Source organism: Pyrus communis, chromosome 10, assembly GCF_963583255.1.
Source record: "Pyrus communis chromosome 10, drPyrComm1.1, whole genome shotgun sequence".
Lineage (NCBI taxonomy): Eukaryota > Viridiplantae > Streptophyta > Magnoliopsida > Rosales > Rosaceae > Pyrus > Pyrus communis.
In genome coordinates this window covers 9,540,522-9,558,750 of record NC_084812.1, presented here as the reverse complement: position 1 = coordinate 9,558,750, position 18,229 = coordinate 9,540,522, and the positions used below count along the sequence as shown (strand labels likewise).

The 18,229-nt window shown below is 37.0% G+C and overlaps 2 protein-coding genes across 3 annotated transcripts; one reads left to right on the top strand and one right to left on the bottom strand.

The window, feature by feature from the left end:
• The first annotated feature begins 3,778 nt into the window (after window positions 1-3,778).
• On the top strand, window positions 3,779-8,116 carry LOC137747101 (wall-associated receptor kinase-like 14). 2 transcript variants are annotated; one of them, XM_068487111.1, is made up of 4 exons: window positions 3,779-4,076; window positions 4,233-5,040; window positions 6,171-6,260; window positions 6,559-8,116. In XM_068487111.1, exons 2-4 carry the CDS (start codon window positions 4,281-4,283, stop codon window positions 7,845-7,847), a joined length of 2,139 nt encoding a protein of 712 aa, XP_068343212.1. In that variant the 5' UTR covers window positions 3,779-4,076; window positions 4,233-4,280; the 3' UTR covers window positions 7,848-8,116. The 2 variants fall into 2 exon arrangements, with proteins under 2 accessions (XP_068343212.1, XP_068343213.1); XM_068487112.1 differs by having other exon boundaries at window positions 6,186-6,260; window positions 6,559-8,115.
• Window positions 8,117-10,511: 2,395 nt separating this feature from the next.
• Window positions 10,512-11,779, bottom strand: LOC137747817 (uncharacterized). Its single transcript, XM_068487958.1, has 3 exons — window positions 11,623-11,779; window positions 11,188-11,401; window positions 10,512-10,737 (listed from the first exon to the last, which is right to left on the bottom strand). Exons 1-3 carry the CDS (start codon window positions 11,777-11,779, stop codon window positions 10,512-10,514), a joined length of 597 nt encoding a protein of 198 aa, XP_068344059.1.
• Window positions 11,780-18,229: the final 6,450 nt, after the last annotated feature.

The window sequence follows — 18,229 nt, the reverse complement described above, 5'->3', positions numbered from 1 at the left end:
GCGATGCGATTGATGCTTCGCTGGTGTATGATACAATATAGTAAACGGATTACGAATAATCACCCTTGAAGGGTTCTAGTGCTCCAAACGTTTAGGAGAAACTCTCGATTTTCTATTAACCCTAAAAGTGTTTAAATAGTCTATATGTGAAAGGTAAATAAAATGAGAAATTACAAAATTTCCAAAACGATCCATAGAACTTAAAATTCATCTAGACCTACTAAACGTCGATAAAATGCCAAAAATCTTTGGTCGTGGCAAAAGCGCCATTCAGGATCACCTCATCGTTTATTTTTATTTTCAACCCAAATCTGACACCAAAAAGTACTTTCCGGAAAGGTATTCTCCGTGAAAACACTATTTATGCGAGAAGTTTGCTTTCGACCCTTCATCCCTATACTAGTGGGATAAAGTGCCCTACGCATATTTGAAATAGACATCCCACATTCATACAATATACATCCCACATTCATACACAATACTATGTGCTGTTCAAACCAATTACAAGCTGTTTGTTCATTGTGATTCCTAGGGACTTCCTCCTAATTTTTCTAGCAAACGATATTATCTACACTAATGAATAGGAGAATGAGCTAAGCTTCACACTGAGTTAGCCATAATAATGTGGTTTAAATTCACCTTTGCGCGAGAATCAAATATAAGACTTTTCATACTATGTGCTGTTCAAACCAATTACAAGAGGTTTGTTCATTGTGATTCCTAAGGACTTCCTCCTAATTTTTCTACCAAACTATATTATCTACACTAATGAATAGGAGAATGGGCTAAGCTTCACACTGAGCTTGCCATAATAATGTGGTTCAAATTCACCTTTGCGCGAAAATCAAACCTAAGACTTCATTTATAAGTAAAGAAAAACACCATTAGATCGTAGTACTAAGTGCCGATTTTCTCCTAATTAAATTGCCACTTTTTTTAAAATGGATAGAAACAAAATAATGTTTACAGACTAGATGATCAGATATCAGTCTGCAGGATCACTCTCAGTCTCAGAACAAATTTCTGAAGTCATACTCTCTCCAATCACGCCTCACGATTGCCACTTGCCATGCAGATTAACATTTTTTTGCATCAGATTCTCACAAGCAATAATATTATTTCCATAACTTGCAATGCATATATGATATATAAGGAATATAGTTAATGACGTAGTAAACATTTTGCATGTAAAATATTTTTATGACATGTTTACTAATCCATGACGGAAATTAAAATAAGAAGTTGAGATTCATGTGTTTACTGCTCATTAAGGAAACTAAACAAAAATAGGGTCCACACGAAATAAGAAATATTATTTCTCAAGTTGGAGGTATTGGATTCTTACGAGGAGTTGGTATTCCAATTATGGGAGGGGTATCAAGGTGAATCGGTTCTGGTAAGAAGGCAACCGCTGAGATCTAGAGGATGGGGCAGTGAACATGGAGGGTGAGTTCTGGTGGTGAATTGGTCAGAAAGTATGATAAAGTCTAGGAATGTAAATCACAGCCAAAAATCCATAAATCAATGAAAACCTTGAGAAATAGGAATGTACGTAGTCCAGTGTTGCATCTAGCTCCAACACGAACTTTTGTAGAGAAAGGTTTCAGGGCGGATCGAGAGGTTGGTGACACTCTAGAAAGGAGGTTAGGGTTTTTCTTTAATCTGTACTAGTAGTGGAGTGGCTTGCTACTTTCAATAAGAAAAGGAAAATTGAGCAAGACCGTATTTTCTATCCGGGTACAGTCATAGCCCCATTCATTCGTTGAACCTTGATGCGGAAAAAAAAGGGCCGCGGTCGAACTCTAATTTTGTAAAAAAGTCGAGGCCCTCCAGACCCCGGGGGGAGAAGCTGTAGAGAAGGCAACTGTCCTCGCCGGATTGGCTGGGCGGTTGACCCCTATTCAAGCTGTGACATCCTCTGTGCCAATCTACACTATGCAAACCATTGGGAGAAGGCACGCTGTTAGAGAAAGAGTGTAGTATGTTCGTTATGTACATGCGTATTCTTTTCTCACTTTCGCTTGTTATTTGAGGATAATGTACTATTACTACACTTTGAAATTTCTCTAACATACGCTACTTTTGTTGATATCCGCTCCGATAATTTGGGTAATGTGGTAAACTTGCCGCATATGTGGTGGCTAATTTCTCACACTTGTGGTGGCAAATCATTGTGCACACTTTGCGGTGGCAAATCATTATGTTTAGTGATATAATGATTAAAACCAAATACGAGATCTCATGCACGATGTCAATTTGTGGTGGTAGTTAGAAATCTGTTTTATCGTGGCAAATGACTCCTATTCACAACAAGTCCTTATTATAATGAGAGTTTTAACGAAAAACCTACGGTATTATTCACTTTAACGAAAAACTATATTTTTATACTAAAATGTCAATCATGTTACTATTCACTTTATCTTTTATTTTGTTCTTATCATTAAAACTCAAAATTTTCAAATCGTTTTCATTGGTTTTTATTATTATAATCCTCCTCCAAAACCTAGATAAAGCATCATACATCCACTCATAGATCCTATATCATCTAGACGCCTCTCTCGTGATCGTTTTGGAGTGTGGGGCTCGATGGTCAACAATTTCGGCCATTATGGGTATTATCGTCAAACAATTGGACCTCCTTATCCTTCACGGCAGGCGTTTGTGGAAAATGCAACACAAAAAACCAATCTTTTGACATTGTACGTATTTTGCATTATACTAGTTACCTTGTTTCGTTTTCGAAAACGACCATTTGACACAGTCAAACTCATCTACAGCAACAACAACGGGGAAGATTTTGATCACACTTATTCTGCATGGGTTTTAAAGACATTGATCTAGAAGCTCTTCAAAACCCTCTGGCGAGATATATTGTGATCGATTAATTAGAATGGACTTGAGTTCAGTCTGATTGTTTGTTGTGCTAAAATGTGAGATGAATATGAATGAACAAGATGAGTTATAAAGCCACTACAAAGTGGGTTATCTAACATATCCTTATACATGAGTTACAAGTCATATTTTACAAGTCCCTATCAATCTAATCCTGTTGCTAAGGCCTAACCCTATCCAACCTAAACGGACCCTCAAAATATACTTATAAGTTGAGCTTCCTTGTATCCCCGAGATCAATAATTTGCATTAAACCATTCGCACACCCGTTTCTTACAAAGTGCGATAAATGGTAAAGAACATGTTAATCGGGGTTGCATTGTGAAGAAATTTTCACTAGAATGATTAATCAAATTTGTTTATTATAACTTCATTGCTCCCCTTAACACTCTCTACTTTCTTCAATATCTAAGGAGATTTCATCTCCTCCATCGCCTATTCGTCTTTCTTCATAACAACATACATCGAATATATATGTTTACGAGCATTTCATCCATGTAAACCTCATCAATCTTATTTTGTATGCCAGACAAACATGAGAAGACTAGTTTTTGGTAGGTTGGTATGCTTTTTTTGGATGATGCATTCTCATGTGGCAGTATAAATCATCCAAACGTGTTATCCATATGATCCTACCAAACTAAAAATATGCACATGCCAAATGCATATGCATTTTTGTTTTTGCTTTGTGTTTGATAATTTTTCAAAGGAAAAAGCATATGGAATAATATAGTGGAAGATGAAGCTGTGGGAACACAAACACAATACTTAGACCCCCACCTCCCCACCTTCATCAAATCAAACAATTTTTTAATTAAAAAATTAAAAAAATATGAGTGTGTAAATATGCTGTCCGCACACAACCTCTGTGTCAGTCAAACCCTTTATAATTTGGCAACATGTCCCATATCAGTAATTTCCCATTCTCTTCAAGGTCATTTCTGTCATACAACGTTTCCTATAGTTGCAGAAACATCAAGAGGCAGAAGGCATTGGAGAACCCAACCTGTATTTTACGTTTTAGGAGTTGCGGACAGCTGCAAATTCAGAAATTCAACATAGCTGAGTTAAGAAGAAGCAGAGTCCATTAAATTTCATGCAATTTTATTTATCAAATCAGTTAATCATACAGGAGAGGCAGATCAATTAATCCAACCACCATTGAAGAAGAAGCTCTCAGAGAGGTAAAGATTTTGCATTTATTGAAGCAGATGGCTTCCCATCTGCCATATTTAATTTCTCAACTCTCAAGCTTTCTTCTTCTTTAATAAAACCCAGAATCTCAAAATTTCAATTTCTTTTATTCAAATTGTCACTCCAATTGATGTTTGAATTTGCAGAAAGTCCATGACTGATGAAAACCCAGTTTAATCTGAACTCAATTGGATATGATTCTCCACATCCTCCACCGAAAGTCTCTGACTTTGATCACTGTCGTCACCGTCCTTATTCTTTCAACCTCCACATCCGCCATAGCCAAAGCTCAAAACTCAAGCTGCCGCATGCTCACGTGCGGATCGGGAAAATCCGCCAAAACGGTTCGCTACCCATTTGGATTCTCACCCAGCTGCAAAATCCCATTGAACTGTTCTAAAAATAACGAGATCACACTCGGCGAATTCAGAGTCCAAAAGGTGACCCCAAACGCCATCTTCGTGAACCTCCCTGCAAGTTGCAACCGTCGGTTCAAATCCGTGATTGGACTCTTCGGCCCGAACTTCGGCCCGACTCGGAATAACAGCCTCCTCCTCCAGAATTGCTCGGCGCCGCAAAATGGCTGCCTCATTCCGGCCGATTTCGTTCGGAAGGAGTTCAATTTAGAGAGCTGCAAGTCCAGCGCCGATAACATCAGCTGCCTGTCTCAGCCGCACAACCAGTCAGAAGTTATGCGATTCGAGGACTTGACTCGGACCGGGTGCAAGGACTTGTTCGGGTCGATTTCGTTTCGGTCGGATGGGGAGTCGCCGCTCTCGCTGGAGTTCGAAACGGTGGAGTTGGGATGGTGGGTCGAGGGACCCTGCAACTGCCATCCGAACGCCACGTGTACCCGGGTAAAGCTTGGCGAGAGGACGCCGGGCGGGTACCGATGCAGATGCGTCGATGGGTTCGACGGCGACGGCTTCAATGACGGGTCGGGCTGCCGGAGAGGTTAGTCAACGCGCTATTTTTAGTCTTTGTAAACTTTTAGTCATCGTCTTTGACGAGCAGTGGAAAAGTAGACAATTCCGTTTCGGTGGGGATTTTGGACTTGGCCAATGATGTGCTGCCACGTCACTATTTATGTTTTTCTATGGATTTGTTTAGCGAGATAACCAAAAGGTCAATTAATTAGGGAAAAATGGGGTTGAATTAAATAAAATTGGCTTGCATTACTATATTAGGGTCTAATTTGCAATTAATTTTGGTAATGTGTAGAGACAGAATGTCAATTAGTTTGATTTTGTTACACTCAATTATTCATAAGAGGACTTTGCAGGCAGCCACACTGGATTTGAATTGGTCGTGGCAATGTCGATAGGCCGAAAAGCTGGAGGCTTAAATTGTTTATGAATATATCTGAGTATTTTGAGCATAATTTGAGCATTGTTGAAATGAATCTGCACTATTCTAATGTTTTCTTATTGTTTTGAGTCGAATGGTCGCTATCCCAACGAAGGAATTCACCGAAAGTCAAAGCCTTTGTGCAATTTCCCCTGTTTGTTTATAGAGGATATTAGGTGAAGCACATGCCTTTACTAGGTATTATATGTAGGACCTTGGATCAATACAAGTTAGGGGGGGGAGAGAAGACTTGTAAAGTTACATCACAAGTTTTTCCGGTGCAACTGTTCGTGTTTATTGCTATCCGAATGTTGTGGACCTGATAAGTTATAACATTAACTAACGTAAACCTTGATAGCACAAGTTGTTTAATTAGGCTGATAGTCTCTCAAACTTACAAGTTCTACTGAATTCCTATTTCGCATCTTAATTCCTCACGGGGGATGTAGCAAACTTGGATTTGTACTGAGTTCTTGTTGAATAAATAAAAGCTTGCAATGACCTGTACAAACTGTTATAGTTGGAATATACCATACATAGGAAGTGAGAACTCGCGGGTGATTTACTCTCTGATCTCGAGCCTTGAATTCTGCTTCCATTCCATTTTTATCTATGTGAATTGAAATGCATCTGTAACTTTTACCAATTGCTTGACCTATTAATATTCTGAAACTGAAATGTGCATAGTATCACAATCTCAAGCTGGCTTCGTTTTGTTCTAATTGTTTTTATACTAGTTGCCGTGTCTCTAGCATCCAAGTGCAATCCTTCAAAGTATATGTCTGGTCGCTGTGGGGGAACAACAAGAGTTGGTGTTCTTATTGGAGGTAAATTTTCTACTTTTTACACTTGTTTCAAAATTTATCATATGCTCAGCTATGTTAATTTTTTTTCCCCCTGCTTCAGTTGTTTCCGCTTCTTCTTTCTCCACATCTCATTTTTAGACATGATAACTCTTAAAAACATAAGAGCGTGAACTGTAATTCCACTGGTGATACAATGCCGTATGGCCTTGTTGCTTAACTGATATATTGATCAAATATGACCGGGACTTCATAAAATTTCATATGTTTGGTTATCTTGTGTTTTCTCTAAATACTTGCGCGGCATTGGTTTTTGTCTTAGGGGTTATTGCTGGAGCTTTCATAATGGCCGGTCTATTTTTCATCTGTTACTTTGTTCGACATCGTTCAACTTGCTTGAGAAACCAAATGAGTGCAAGGCGCCTTCTAAGTGAAGCAGCAGGCAACTCTAGTGTTCCATTATATCCCTATAAAGAAATAGAGAGAGCCACTAATTGCTTTGCTGAAAAACAAAGGCTGGGAACGGGGGCTTTTGGTACAGTTTATGCAGGAAAACTCCACAACGATGAGTGGGTTGCCATAAAGAAGATCAACCGTCGAGACACCAATGGCATTGATCAAGTCATGAATGAGATCAAGCTCCTTTCCTCTGTGAGCCACCCGAATCTGGTGCGCCTCCTAGGTTGCTGCATAGAGGGAGGTGAACAGATCCTCGTCTATGAATTTATGCCTAATGGAACATTATCTGAACATCTTCAACGAGAGAGGGGCCAAGGACTTCCGTGGACCATAAGGCTCACCATCGCCTCTGAAACTGCGAATGCTATAGCTTATCTCCATTCTGAAATGAATCCACCAATTTATCACAGAGATATCAAATCCAACAATATACTCCTGGATTACAACTACAAGTCAAAGGTAGCGGATTTTGGCCTTTCTAGACTTGGGATGACAGAATCGTCATACGTATCAACGGCTCCACAAGGGACTCCGGGCTATGTGGATCCTCAATACCATCAAAACTTCCACCTCTCCGATAGAAGTGATGTTTACAGCTTCGGGGTAGTATTAGTAGAGATTATAACCGCGATGAAGGTGGTTGATTTCGCTCGACCTCAATCTGATGTCAACTTGGCTGCACTTGCAATCGATAGGATTGGGAAGGGAAGCTTGGACGAGATAGTTGATCCCTTTCTGGAGCCAAATAGGGACGCATGGACTCTTTATTCTGTTAACAAGGTGGCTGAGCTTGCATTTCGATGCCTTGCTTTTCACAGTGACATGAGGCCTTCTATGACAGAGGTGGCAGAAGAACTAGAGTACGTCCGGCGCAGCGGGTGGGCAACAATGGAGGAGAACATATGCATGGGATCATCAGTGGCGTCGTCATGTTCATCACCGTATAATGGAAGTGAGAAATCGTCGAGAGGCGTGATGGCGAAGAAGGCCGGTATACGAAGCCAGAGATCAATAGTTTCACTGAGGGTAGATAGTTCTCTAGCTTCCATGGAAGAGGACAAGGATACCTCCCCAGTGTCTGTACATGATCCTTGGTTGAGTGAACAGAGTTCACCTTCAACAAACAGCTTATTGGGCAATGTAGTTAAGTGACGTCATTAAAAAAAAATCAACGAACGAGAAAAAGAAGAAGAAACAAGTTGCAAACTCTGACTATTATATTTTAATTTCTTCTATCTTTTTGCTGCCTCCCTACATTTTCCTTACAAGGTGCTCTCTTTTGTATGCATCCCACTAAAATTCAACCACAGCACCAGAGCAACTAATTAAAAACAAAATTATATCAAATTACTAATTAATCTAAAACTTAATTGAAATTGCAAGTGACCCTTTAACACAGTGGTGGAAAGGTTTTGAGCCTTTGCATGACGGCATGAGTTCAAATCTTGTCAGTTGCTAGTCTAACATTTAATCTAACAAAATCTATCGTTTGACCAAAAAAAAAAAAAAAAAAAAAAAAACCCTAATTGAAATTTAGTATCTAATCTCACAGCTAGCTCTATTGTGTTTTATGTTCTGAGATTATTTTTGGCTCCACATCTTAGAGCACTTCCACCGGGGTGCAAATATACCAGCACCTAGTCAAAAAACCAAGTTGGGGGTCAGTCCATTCACTCCAGCCCACAAACTTGCTTGGTACCCAGCCCACGTCAGGCAACAGATCATCCCATTTTTGACAGACCCAGGGATCGGCCTATTTGGCTTACGAGTGCAATTCACTCGCGAGTGGGCGCGAGTAGGGGACATGGGTGCAGGCGGCGAGGCCCGCTGTCAGGCCACTTGTTCTTCACTCGAAAGTAGGCGACGTGGCCTTCTCAATGCCGTTGGATTTCCAACGGCTAGTTTTTCTAGACCGTTGGATCCAACGGTTAAAAAAAATTTAAATTTTACTTTTAAAATGGACCGTCCGATCACAGATCAATGGTCCATGTTTTTTCCCCAAAATTAAAAAAAAAGGCCCAACGGTCAGAATTATGACCTTTGGCCACGTGGCAGCTCCTTGGCTCCTGGATTTGGATATTTTTCAAATCCAACGGTTTAGATTAATTAACTACATTTAAATTTATTAAAAATTATGAAAAAAATGCAGAAAAATTATTAAAAAATACAGAAAATTAAATTTTTTTCTTTCTATAAATACCTAACCTTCATCTTCCACCTTACACCACATTTCAATATTTTGTACACTTTCTACACTTTCTACATTTCAATATTTTCTACACTTCGAGAGAAAAAAAAGAGTCTATGTGGAAACTCATTGAAGATGTTACATTGTGTGAATGTTGGGTTCACACAACTCATGACCCGATTATGGGTAATGAGATGGATAAGCGAGAAATGTGGAGTAAAATTACGAAAGCGTTTTGCGATGTACATGGAAAAGACGCCAGAAGTAGTCAAGGTCTTCAAGGTTGTTGGAAAAAACTCAACGCATCATTTACTTGTTGGAGCCATCTCTCATGCTTCCGGTAATCTACGTAGTGGGACAAGTTTAGCGGATCAAGTGACAATATTTTCATTTATTTATATGTATTCCACCCGCATCAATATTTTAATTTATTTATTTGTGTTACACCCACATTTTTTTATAATACTGTCTTATCCCACATTTATAGACACTACAAGCACAAGCTTTCTACAATGCGAAGAGCCACAACAAATCATTCAGCAAATGAGAATGTTGGCAAATTGTCAAAGATTGCCCCGGATACAAAATTGTGTCAACCGATCCAGAAGTTATCATGCACGGCATGGGTCTACACAGTTCGCCAGAACCAGACATGCCAGAACAAGAAGGTGACACATTTGAAGACACGGAAATGATGCCTGAAGAAGTGTTGGAGACCCAACCGACTCGTTAATCCCTCAGGCCTCAAGGTCAAAGGCATCAAAGAAAAAAGGTAGTTCTTCCAAAAATGACTACACTAAATATATGGAGAAACTTGCTCACCAAGGTGAATTGAACATGACGCGGGAAGTGGCTAGAGATGAGGAAAAAGCTGCTACTATGGCAGCAAGATTAGCAACTATTGAGAGATGTGATGCGGTGGCTGAGAGACAAAGAGAAATAGTTAATCGAGAGAACGAGATGATTAGAGAAGCACTTAATCGAGAAAATAAGATGCTTAGAGAAGAAAGGATAGCTCAAGCAGATCGTGACATTATGAACAAGTCTCTAGTAGGATTGTCTCCGAATTCAAAATATTTTTGGACATTGGAAAAAAGAGATGTCTTGCGAAGGAGGCGTGAAAGAGATGCGGAAACAAGTCGAGGGGGTTACACAAATCCTAGCAACGAAGATCTTAGCACCATATATCCTAACTCCAAAGACTTTGTATAATTTCGTATTTATTTGTAGTACTTTATTTAATTTCTTGTGTAATTTCTTATTTATTATTAGTATTTTATGTAATTTCTTATTTATTATTAGTACTTTGAATAATTTCTTATTTATTATTAGTACTTTATGTAATTTCTTATTTATTTTTAGAACTTTATGCAATTTCAAAATTTTTTTTGTACTTTATTTAAACACATCAAATAAGATTACATAACCTCACCAAATAAACTTAAAAAAAAAAAACACACCAAATAAAATTACATAAACTTAAAAAAAAAAAAAAAAACACTATTCTTCAACCACAAGCTCATTTTAATTATCTTCACCTTCTTGCAATCCCCACTGGTGCTCAATCAAGTCATTCTGGCGAGTTACGTGCCAGTATGGCTCTTACACATCAGTGTACCATTGAACGATCAATTCATTGTAACGTCCATCCCGTTCCAACGGCCCGTGTTGCACGGGTCTTCGATCTGGTCACGAACATAGTAGATACGTGTTCTTGAGTTGTTCATCGGATCTGGTTCATATTCATCGACGGCATCATAATCATACTCATCTTCCGCAATCATGTTGTGGAGAATAATACACGTCATCATGATGGACCGAAGAGCCTTGACATCAAGCAGTTTAGCAGCAGACCTGACAATCGCCTAACGAGCTTGCAGGATACCAAAACAGCATTCCACATCTTTCCTACACCCTCTTGACATTTTGCGAAGTGTTTTTCTTTTTCAGTCTGTGGATGTGGCACTGTTTTGACAAATGTAGACCACCTTGGGTAAATGCTGTCTACAAGGTAGTATGGGTCGTCGTATTTAGTGCCAGTAACCCAATATGTGCATCTCAGCGATTTTCCTTGCAACAGATCGTGGAACACATTGGAGATTGAGCAATGACATTTAGGTCATTCTGAGCTCCTGGAACACCAAAAAAAGCATGCTAAATCCAAGTATCAAATGGAACCACCGTTTCCAAAATGATGCTTTTGGGTCATTTTCTATGGACATAAGCTCCTTGCTAAGCACTTAGACATTTTTTCCAAGTCCAGTGCATGCAGTCGATGCTTCCAATCATGCCAGGAAGCCTTACATCTCCCTCTTCCTCAGAAGCCTTCGCATGTCCCTTGGTGTGGGTGTTCGGAGGTACTCATTGGTGTACAGGGCTTTAATTGTAGAGCAAAACTGCATCAAGGACTCCAGAACAGTTGTTTTTTCCATCATCGTGATCTCATCCACTTGATATGCAGGTGCTCCATATGTAAGCATTCGCAAGGCAGCCGTAATTTTTTGCTTTGGAAAAAGACCTAGAACACGAAAAAGTTCTCTTTTTGCACAAAATATGGATCATGGTTGCAAATATCACTCATGATTTTGTTGAACAAACTTCGTTGCATTCTAAAACGGCGTCTAAAAACATGATAAGGGAATACGCTATTGGGAATAAAATAATGTTCCAAGAGATCTTTATCTCGTCTTTCCCTTTTTCTATCGAAGTTTGCGGCACGTCTGGATTTGGCTATCTGACCCACAGCTTCCATGACATGGCGGGAATGTGAGGCCCTCTGCCTTCTATGGTCATCATCCGAGTCTTCCTCCGTTGCGAAAGCCTCATCTCCATCTCCACCTTCCTGGAGATTGATCAATTCTTCTTGTTGTGCCAACAATCTTTTCTGTTGCTCCATAAATTGTTTATGCACTCTCCTTGAAGAAGACATTGTAAAAAAAACTCAAGATTTGAAAACGATAAAGAAGGATTTTGAGCTAAAAAGAAGGATTGAGTTTGGTGTGAGGATGGATGTAGAGATGTAGGGTTTATATGGACAAAAAAAAAAAAAGAAAGGATGAGGTTCTTGGCTAAATTATTGCAAACAGGAAGTGACACGTGGCGCGTCGGGATTGGTTGAAAATCTTATCGGAAATTTATCCACAAAATAGTACTTTGGATAATGACATGTGGCGTAATAAGATTGGTTGAAAATCTTATCATAATCTTGGCTAAATTATTGTAAATAGATAGTGACACGTGGCGTATCGGGATTGGTTGCAAATCTTAGCGGAAATCTATTCACAAAATAGTACGTTCGGATAATGACACGTGGCGTTACGAGATTGGTGAAAAATCTTATCCGAAATTAAAACTATTTTATTTATTTATTTATTCTTTTATAAATAATTTTAAAATATTTTAAATGGGCTGGATGCCAGTGCATTTTGTAGGGGTGGAGATCGTTTGTGCCAGCACATTTTTTTAGGGGTGGAGATGCTTTGGCCTATTACTATTCATTAGGGTCTATTACTGTTCACTTGAGTGGATAAATGCGCTGAGTGCTGACGCAAAATCTTTAGGGATGAAGTTGCTCTTAGGATTTTAGTCTCATGATCGGTGAGTTCAAACCAATTTATCCCATTACATCTAGTGTAAGTATATCCGTGTATTAAAACAAATGTGTGGTCAATACATTTATACTAAAATTTTTCATGCTTGACCTCTCTTTAAAACAAAAAAATAAATAAAAATAAAAAAATAAATGTTGATCGACTTAATCTTAATATTGAAAATATTTTGAAACGGCAATAACAACCTTCTATATCATAACAAAAAACCCAATGTCTTATTCATTAGTCGAAACTTAAAAGAGCAATACATCCACCAATATATAAGATTGAATTGCCACAACTCTTATTGTTGTGTACAAATTAGCATCAGGTGTTTGCATGTAAAAGTTAGAAGGTGATGGTCGGAATCGGTGGTGAAGGAGGGTGGCAATTAGCCAAGCAGTCGTCTAAATTAAGCCAGCACTTTTTATCAATAGCGCAAACCGCACATACGCTCTGTCCGCAATATTTTGTGCACATTCCTCCAATAAATCCCTTGCATAAAGGACCAGGGATTTCATCGCCTGTCATTACAAGAAAAACAAATAATATATCAATTAAACAAAATTTGTTGCGAAACAAATCGACATAAAAAAACTTCCTTGATTTCAACACAAATAAACCGAAATTCAGTCTTATTGTCACACTATGTTAAAAAGTGTCAAATTTTAAACAATATTGGTGTAACCAACATGGGAGGGACCAGTGGTTGGAGACGAATTCTAGACCCGTATTTCACATGGCTTATCCTAGATTCGATTCCTGTTATTGATAAGATTGAAATGCGTGAGTCTTTCCAACCCCTGAAATTGTAGACTGACGAGCGAAGCAAATTTATTTTTTTATTTTTTATTTTTTAAACAATATTGGTGTGGCAAAAATAAGAGATACTCACCTTCAATTTGAGCAAAGAGAATTTATAAAGACAATGCAAGAAAGTGCAAATAAGTTGGTTGCTGCCATGACCACTATGTTTGAGAGAGAATATCTATGTTAATGTATGTGACAATCAAATTCTTAGACCTTTACTTTCTTATCAATGCTTATTTGGGATGCATGCGTGGTATTTTGGGAAACTAAATAAATATTTTTTTCAAGTAAGAAACTAAATACGAATTTTCATCTTCTCTCCTAATCTTGTTCACACTTTTTTCTCTTCAGTTTCCATTAAGTATTGGATTCTTCTGACAATGAAATTTGGAAAATAACAAAAATTCGGACTCCATATTGAATTATAGCCATTATTTTAATTTTATTATAAATATGAAAAAACATGATGTAAAAATATTAATATACCCTTTAACTAAAACATAAAATAATTTGACTTGTTTTTTGGGTGTGGCAATACGTATTTCCTCGGAACCTTAAGCTTGCTAAGAACTGATGGGATTACTGTGTGGCCTTCCAAATGAAATTGCAGATTGAGTTAAGGGAATTTTGGATGCCCCCAATATTCGAAGATGCATTTCTATATCGTTAGTTCTCTCTTGTATTCGCTCTCCTCTTTTTTCTTTTTCTTTTTTTCCCCAATACTTCTTTCTTTTTTCTCTCCTCTTTCTTCCTACCTCTCTCTTCATATTTCTATCTCCTCCTCTTCTTCTTGATCATGGTGTTACAAAACTGTTGGAATTTTGAAATCGATCTTGCAGAATTAGTGGAATTTTGAATGGATCTTGTAAAAGTGCATAAATTTCAAAACCGATCTTGCTGAATTACATAAAATTTTGAATTTGATCTTGCAGAAATGCATTGTGGGACCATGATTTTTCAGAGCTAGAGTAAGACAAATCAGAATATGAATATCTTAGAAGTTCCGTAATGAACATAATAACTTCTATTAGACTAAGTTGCAAAGACAGATCAGTGATGCCTCCACATCTTGTGTTCAGGAAAGGTAGGCCAAGTATGCTGACTTCACCGAGACTGATCATTTTTGTTTCGCAAGATATGAAAACCTGATCTTAGATAAGTTACCTATATTCTTGGAGATTCCTACAAACTAGAGGATGCAATCTATTCCTAGATATCTATGTTGATTTACATTACAATTCATTCTCATGGACCTTTATATCACTTTCTTTTAATGTTTATTTGGAAGGTGTGGTATTTTGAAAAACAAAATATTTGGGCGGCAAAAATAAGAGATACTTGTCGTAGTAAAAATTTGCATTTTCAATTTTGACAAATTTATATCTATAGAGTAATTAAACTTCTTTGATCAATGATCATAGCCACGCTCTCACGGCGTGGGAGGATTTGACCAATAGGTTTCTCTTAAAATAGAGAGTGTTTATGACTTAATTGTGTAGTGAAAGCTTACCATAATTTGGTGGAGAATAAGGTATTTATAGAGTTAGGGTTGACCACATATGTAGGTTTTCCATGCCATGTGTTGACATTCAATTGTCAAGATGTGTCATCTATTGGATAGAAGAGAGAACTATCTTAAAGATATTATAAATTAAATACAAATTGTATTGGTACTCCAAAATTCTCATTATGGACTCCAATTAAAATTTTAGACCTCTATATCATTTTTATATCAATATTCATTTGAAATGTGTGGTATTTTGGAAAATAAAGTTATTTTTTTTTTAAAGTAGGAAATAAAAAACGAATTGTCTCCTCCTCTCTTAATCAACTTCCTCTTAATGCTTAATCTTTTAATCTCAACCCTTCACACGATTTCAATAATTACAACTAAATTTTGTTTCTTTCCATAAAACATTGGATTTTTCGCATTCTCTTCACAATCTTAAATAAAAAAATTTCCATAAAATATTGATTCTTGTGACAGTCAAATTTTTGGTCCTTTATATCACTTTCTTATCTTTATCGATGCTTATTTAGAATGTGTGGTATTTTAAAAACGGAATTTTTATTAGTACTCTTAAAATCTTATTTCACACTCCAAATTTTCTATAATTAGAAAGAAAAATACATTTGTAAGGAATGTATAATGAGATTTTTGAAATGCTAATAACAATTCCCTTTAAAAAACCAAATACCAATTTTTTAATTCTCTCCTAATCAACCTGATTTCGTGCTCGAGCTACAAGTTTTTTGTGAGCAAAATGTTTACTTCTCAACATCACCTCTCACTCTTAAATTCACAACAACAATATGTACTTGCTGCTACTAATCCCAATGCCTTCATTGCCTGTTTAGTATAATGCTAAACGGAATAGAAAGAAATATAAACTTAATTTGTAAATTAAAGTAGAAGATTAAAAAAAAAACATGTAACTTCAATTGGCATGCATATCTGCGCGCGCGCACGCACGCGCACACACACACACACATGTAATGAATAATGAGTTCTGCTGTCACATCCCGGCCCGAGCTCCCACCATATTTCGAGCTCGACTCCACCGTAGCACGATATTGTCCGTTTTGGGCCCCGACCACACCCTCACAATTTTGTTCTTGAGAACTCACACGAGAACTTTCCAGTGGATCACCCATCATGGGAGTGCTCTCACACGCTACTCGTTTAACTTCGGAGTTTCCATGGAACCCAAAGCCAGTGAGCTCCCAGAAGGCCTCGTGCTAGGTAGGGATGGAAATACACATATAAGGATCACTCCCCTGAGCGATGTGGGATCTTACATCTGCACATTCATTTTTTTTATTCTGCACGCATATATTTATAATTGTCACCCTTCAAATTAAATAAATAAATAAAAACAATGAACAAAAATAAAACGTAAATTTGCACAAAGAAAAAAAGGACGTGAAGAAATCATTTTCTTAAAAAATACTTACATTTGGTAAGAGCCAAGATTGTTATGAAGACCAAGCAGGACAAAACCAGCCACACTTTGATTGCCATTGATATACTTGAAAGAGAGTCAGAATACAATTTAGTGGTACATGGTCAAAATATTGTTGGGTTTTTATAACAAGAAAATTTAAGCCTCAATTTATTACTGAGGATCCATGGTAGTACACCTAGAATCCAACAATACTAAAAAAAAGTGGTTATGTAACTAAAAAGATTTTAAACTATTAATTAAGCATCCATTAATGCAATCTCTATGCCTTCCACTTGTGAGATTTTCAAGTGTGCCGAGAACATGATTTGATACACTAAGTGTCGTTATATAAGTGATTGGACACCTAAACAATTAAACTTCTTTTCAATTATGTTATGACACTTGGTATACTGGACAATATTCTTGATAAACTGAAAAATTTATCCCACTTGTGATGGTTTAACCACTTTACAATTTAATACAATTAAATTTTGTTCACATTGTTACATCTCAACCATTTTTTTTAAATAAATAAATTTTATTTGACATTCAGCCATTCAGGTGGAGTATCAAGTTGAAGTTTAACATTTCACTTTTGACATTTACTCTTGGATATGCTATAATTTAAATCGACTCCTAAGTTGATTATAAACTTAACTTATTTCCTCACTCTTCCTAAACGGATTGGACTAAGGGGTTTATCATGACAATATATATGTTTTCTGGGAGGGACGGAGGCGTGTGAATACTTTACTTGGAGGGCCGATATATAATGCCTCCTTTTCCACAATTATTTTATCGTTGAAGTGTAGATATGTTCCTAAATTTTGCAAATAAGGCCACATATAAGTTGTAGGTTGGAGTAACTATATAAAGCACCACACTACAAAACTACTTTTATAGCAGCCCAAAAATGTTTTAGGAAGTGTTTCATATCATTTTCTCCAATGCCATATTCGATCGTGCTAACTTTTTGTAACATTTTTTAATTGCTATACAAATATACTATAAGCACCTTTTATGGCATTTAAAAAAAAGCTATGAAAACTTTACTGTAACAATTTCAAAATGCTATAATGACTTTCCATAGCAATTTTCTTATTAGAAAAATACTATTATAGCTTTTATAGCATTTTTGTACAATTCATAGCATTTGACAACATATAATAGGAAACATTTATAACAAGTTTTGAATCATTATACAATAACATATCATTTTGACATCACTATTTCAAGCAAGGAAGACAAAATGTCTTTCAAGGGCGGCACATCCATTCATGGATGATAACTTGATGTCTGTTAGGTACGTTTATCGTTGCATACATGTTTGTAGTTGATATATGATCTCGTTACTTTAGCTACATGCGTCTGTACCAATATATGTTTTGAGTGTTCATACATCGATCAAACTTGCTTATCACTTTATATGGTACAAAAATCAAAATGAAACACAATGAGTAACGTCCAGGCTAATTTGTACCATTCAAATATTTCATATTATCCGTCACTTCCCATTGCATTTGGGAATGGAACTATTATTTAATTAATAATTCTAATAATCAAACACCATTTACCATTTCAACGAAACAATTGGAGATGAAGAGTTACATCATGTATCAAAATTAACCAGTCACATCTATACCCAGTCCCAACTCTTAATCGATCCCATTTTAATTTCCATTCACAATTATAAAAATAAATAATGTAATATTTGATATTTAATTTTCTAAAACAATCTACTAACCAAAATTCTTCCCCAAAATATGGCTTGATGTTTCATATAAAATACCAAGAAAATCAATATCTTATTCATTACTCGAAACTCAAAAGAGCAATACACCCACCAATTTATAACATTGAATTCCCACAAGTCTTATTGTTGTTTACATATTACCATCAGGTGCTTGCATGCAAAGGTTAGAAGGTGATGGTTGGACTAGGAGCCGGTGTTAGAGGACGAAGCGTTTCGCAATGAGCCAAGCAATCAAATCCATTGACCCA